Here is a 4,343-nt window from a genome sequence, read left to right as displayed (position 1 = left end):
CTGACGTGCTGAGGGACGCCCGCATCCTTATCCTGCACATGGTGAGCGCCGACCTGCAGCCCGGCGTGCCGCCCCTCATCGCACCCTCTCCCTCCTGGTGACCCCCCACGTCCTCCGTGCCCCCAGGGCCGTGACTTCTCCTTCGATGACTGCGGCCGGGCGTTCACCTGCCTGCCCGTGGAGGAGCCTGGTGCCCCGGCTGAAGCACTGGTCTGCAACCTGGACAGTCTGCTGGGGACCATGACACACAGGGTCTGTGTGCCTTGGGGCCTGGGACTTGTGCTGTGCAGTCGTGGCCACCCTGGTGTGGGAGTGGGTTTGGCCCCCAGCAGGGCAGGAAGGGTGCTGGGTGCCCCACAAGGGCAGGGCCCCTTCCCTGCCATCCCTGGGCACGTGGCCCTTCTCTCAGCAGCTCTGTGTGGGCTCCCCGCCCGGCGTCTGGGTCTGCAGCACTGACATGATCCTCACCGTGCCCTCAGCACCAGGTGAGTGGGTACCAGCCTTGTTTCCATCACCTGTGTTGGCCTGGGACAAGGTTCTGAGCCAGCAGCATAGCTGGTTCAGCCTGGGCTGTGCTCCCATGAGCATGTGGATGCTCAAGCATTGCTGTCCTGTGTGCGGTTGGGAACATCCGTTGTGCCTGCAGTGAAGTGGCCAAGGCTGGATGCTGCTCTCACCTCCTCTGCCAGGGGCCCAGTTTTCAGGCAGTAGTGCCCAGTGTGGGTATGTGCACTGCCCCAGTGAGCACTGGTCTCTGTCCCTCACCCCAGAGATCAGCTGGGATGGCTTCCAGGGTGTCAGAGTGATCGCAGTGCCCGGGAGCACAACATATGCCAGGAACCATGGGGTCTACCTCACCAATGAGCAGGTTGGTGGCAGCTCCCCTGTCACGGACGATCCCTTGGAGTCACAGGGGTCCACACCTCTTTGATCCTTTGGGTCCTGAGGTCCCAGCAGTGCTGTGGCTTCTTGGCTTGGGGCTCTCTGAGGAGCTCACTGGGTTGGTCTCGTTCTCAGGGGCTGGTGCATGATATCGTCTACAAAGGCACAGAGGCCCAGATCCAGCAGTGTGTGAGGCCTGATGGCACTGTCCCGCTGGTATAGCACAACTTCGGCATTAGTGACCCTGCTATCCCTGTCCCTTGTGTCACCACAGCTGCAGCCTCAGCCCCGCTGTGCCCTCGCAGGTCTGTGGGATTGTTTTTTTCTCCTCGGACGCTGCTGAACAGCTTCTGGCCACCCATGTCATCCCTCCTCTGGATGCCTGCACCTACATGGGGCTGGACTCGGGGGCACCACCGATCCAGGTGACAGCCCCTCTGTGGGGGATGGGACCCTTGCACATGGGTGCCACTGCTGGACATCTCTGTAGGGTCTGTTTGCCACCACACCACTAGATTTGGGTGGAAGGTGGTGGTGGGACCCAACAGGAGGGTGGGGGTCAGGGTGTCTGCATCCAACAAGTCTCTTCTCTCCCCAGCTCTCCCTCTTCTTCGACATTGTGCTGTGCATGGCAGGGGGGATGACAGAGGAGGATTTTGTGAAGGGTGGTGGTGACACCAGCGTGAGGAGTGCCCGCTCTGTGCTGTGGACAGCTCTGCGTGGCTTCCCTCTTAGCATGGGTGAGTACTTCCTTCCACCTTCTAGTGGAAGGTGTCCTCTAGTGGAAGCTGTTCCGGCCCATGGGGCTGGAACTAGATCTTTAAGGTCCCTTCCAGCCCCAACCATTCTATGATTATTATGCTGTGTGAGTGTGTGTGACGTGACCCATCCCTGGTCCCTCTTCCCCTGCATGGGGAGAGATGGGGTGATCAGAGTTTGTCAGCTGGCTGTGTGCCCCCATAACTACAGGTCCCCAGGTCTTCTTTCCCTCCCCCCTCAACTGGGGAAGTTCAGCTTGCCTGTCCTGGTCTCATGAGGGTGTCAGGCACACCCATTTTTTGCCAGTGTGCTGCAAGCTCTCCTGCCCTCCCCAGCCTGCATCCCCGACGCCTCCTACGACTACATGACCACCTCAGCGAGTGACCACATCCGCAGCCTGACTCTCCTGCCTGGCTCTGCCAGCCACCTCCGCTTCTGCAAGACAGCCCATTCCCACGTGGATGTATGTTGTTCATGCATGAGCAAGGCTGGGGATCGGTTTTTTGGGGGCTGCTTCAGGCTGTGTGTCTGGACCCAGGTCCCACATGCCTCTGTGTCCTCGACAGCAGCCCTGTCTCCTGGAGGATGGCTCTTCAGTCACCAACTGCCTGCTGGAAGGAGCTGTGCAGCTGGCAGCTGGCAGTGTCATCCAGCACTGTCACCTCCAGGTATGTGACTAGGGTGGGGGTGACCCTGAGCTCCCAGTGCACTGAATGGGCAGCAGGGTGACATGGTGCTGGCTAGGATGGAGGACCCACAGCTGTGAGATCTGGGGTGCCCTTCCTCTTCGGGGCTGGCTTTTGGTGATGCTAGAGAGCCTGCTGGCTGTTACCCTCCACAAGCAAGGCAAGGAGGCTGTTGCCTCTGGGCTGTCCCTTCCTGAGGATCAGGGTAGACCTTCTCCTTGGGGGCCTCTGTGATAGCTCTGAGCCCTGGAGACTCACCTGGCATGAATTTCTGTAGTCTGTGTCCTCACAGCCCTGTGACAAAGCAAATTGTGTCCCTCTGCCATCTGGTTTCTGCTGGCTCCAGCTTGCCTCCCAGGGTGGTCATCAGGTCAGGATTTGGCTCCGGCTTGTGGATCAGCCGTGCCACTCCAGGCCCTTTTGTCTCTTCCTTAGGGTCCCCTGGAGATCGGTCCTGGCTGCCTCCTCTCAGGCCTTGATGTGGGCTCCTCATCAGCTCTGCGAGGCTGTTCCCTGCGTGACGTTGTCCTGCAGGGCCATTATGTCCAGCTGCGTGACGTGTCCTGCCGTGTGTACACTCTGACTGGCCGCCTCGATGACTGGCAGGTGTGGGAGCGGCGAGGTGGCACGAGGCTGCCAGCTAACCCAAGGTGTAACCAGTCCCTCCGTTCCCCTGCAGAGCCCTGTGGAAGAGGCCACCTACCTGAACGTGCCCTGGGCTGAGTTTTTCCAACGGACGGGCATACGGTAGGTGCCACGTGCCAGGATGGACAGGAGACCCAGCTCTGCAGTGGGAGGTGTCACAGCCACCCCAAACCATCCTGCATTCCAGCTGCCCTGGAGCAGTGCTGACAGCCCTCCCTTCATCAGGGAAGGGGACGTTTGGGATGCTGAAACACCACGGAGAAGCCGCTGCCTGCTCAGTGCCCGGCTCTTCCCAGTGCTGCACGCGTGTGAGGCACTGGGGCTGGAGGACGTGCTGTGGCTGCTGGCCCCGGCTGCGGTGGCCGGTGAGCAGCTGACGCGCTGGCGGACGGCCTGGCGCATGTCCTGGCAGGAGCTGCTGCCCTGTCTGAACACAGCGGCCGAGCTGGGTGCCCGCCAGGCCCTCTTCTTCCTGCAGGGCCAGCGCAAGGTGTGGCGAGTGCTGCTGGGGCGCCAGGACTGCAGTCTCCTGCCGCTTGCCCGCAGCGCCGTCTACGAGGGCTACCATGAAGCTGTGCTGAGCACACTGGATGAGGGTAAGCTGGATTCACACTCCCTCATCTCTGGCTGTTGGGACTGTTCAGTGCTCCCCAATCCCTTCGATGAATTCCCCCATTGCAGGAACCCATGAGGGTGCGCCTGCAAACCTGGACGGGTGCAATCTCCCACTCCCCTTGAGCCAGCTTATGGCAGAAGTGTGTTGGTTCGGGTTGACCTACAACCTGGCTGTGGCTTTGCAGCCTTTCATTTTATTTTCCAGTTGCCTCCACGGCCAACAATGCTGGCATTGCAGCACGGGCGCTCGCCTGCATTGCTGAGGTCCTGGGCTGCATGGCACGAGGGGAAGGTGGCTTGCGGAGTGGCCCTGCTGCCAACAGGGAATGGGCCTCGGCTTTCAGGCACCTGGAGAGCGGCGACATCGCCGGCGGTGTCCGGGAATTGGCTGCGGAGCGGCACAAGTGGATGAGCCGGTGAGGCTGGCGAGCAGCAGCTGCCCTGTCCCAGGCATTGGTGCAGTCATGGAGACGTGGCAGGCTCAGCATCCCTCTCATCCCAGGCCAGCTCTGCTGGTGAGAGCGGCTCGGCATTACGAGGGGGCCGAGCAGATCCTCGTCCGGCAGGCGGTGATGTCCTCATGCCGGTTCGTCACCATGGGCCAGGCAGAGCTGCCACCCTTGGGGCATTGGGTGCAGGTGGTGTGTCCAGCCCGCCTGGACCTCTCCGGTGAGTGCGTCCCCCCAGGCAAATGATTCATGTCTCACCCCTGTGATGCTGCAGAAAAAGGAGTTGGGGTGCCCCGGGGGGCTGATG

The 4,343-nt window shown here is 61.4% G+C and overlaps 1 protein-coding gene across 1 annotated transcript; it reads left to right on the top strand.

Annotated features, from left to right (window-relative positions):
• Nucleotides 1–5: 5 nt before the first annotated feature.
• Nucleotides 6–4,256, top strand: FUK (fucokinase; the record flags this gene model as incomplete). The annotated part of the gene is made up of 14 exons (XM_009082259.1): nt 6–41; nt 127–252; nt 413–485; nt 771–868; nt 1,018–1,098; nt 1,188–1,307; nt 1,481–1,622; nt 1,977–2,104; nt 2,208–2,309; nt 2,763–2,933; nt 3,007–3,074; nt 3,198–3,568; nt 3,793–4,003; nt 4,090–4,256. Coding segments are annotated over 14 exons (1,894 nt in total), but the record flags the coding sequence as incomplete, so codon positions are not given.
• Between the last annotated feature and the right edge of the window lie 87 nt (nt 4,257–4,343).

Source organism: Acanthisitta chloris, unplaced genomic scaffold (assembly GCF_000695815.1).
Source record: "Acanthisitta chloris isolate BGI_N310 unplaced genomic scaffold, ASM69581v1 Scaffold37689, whole genome shotgun sequence".
In the NCBI taxonomy this organism is placed as follows: Eukaryota; Metazoa; Chordata; class Aves; order Passeriformes; family Acanthisittidae; genus Acanthisitta; species Acanthisitta chloris.
The sequence above is the reverse complement of the archived record's forward strand: the minus strand, read 5'-3'. Positions and strand labels throughout refer to the sequence as shown.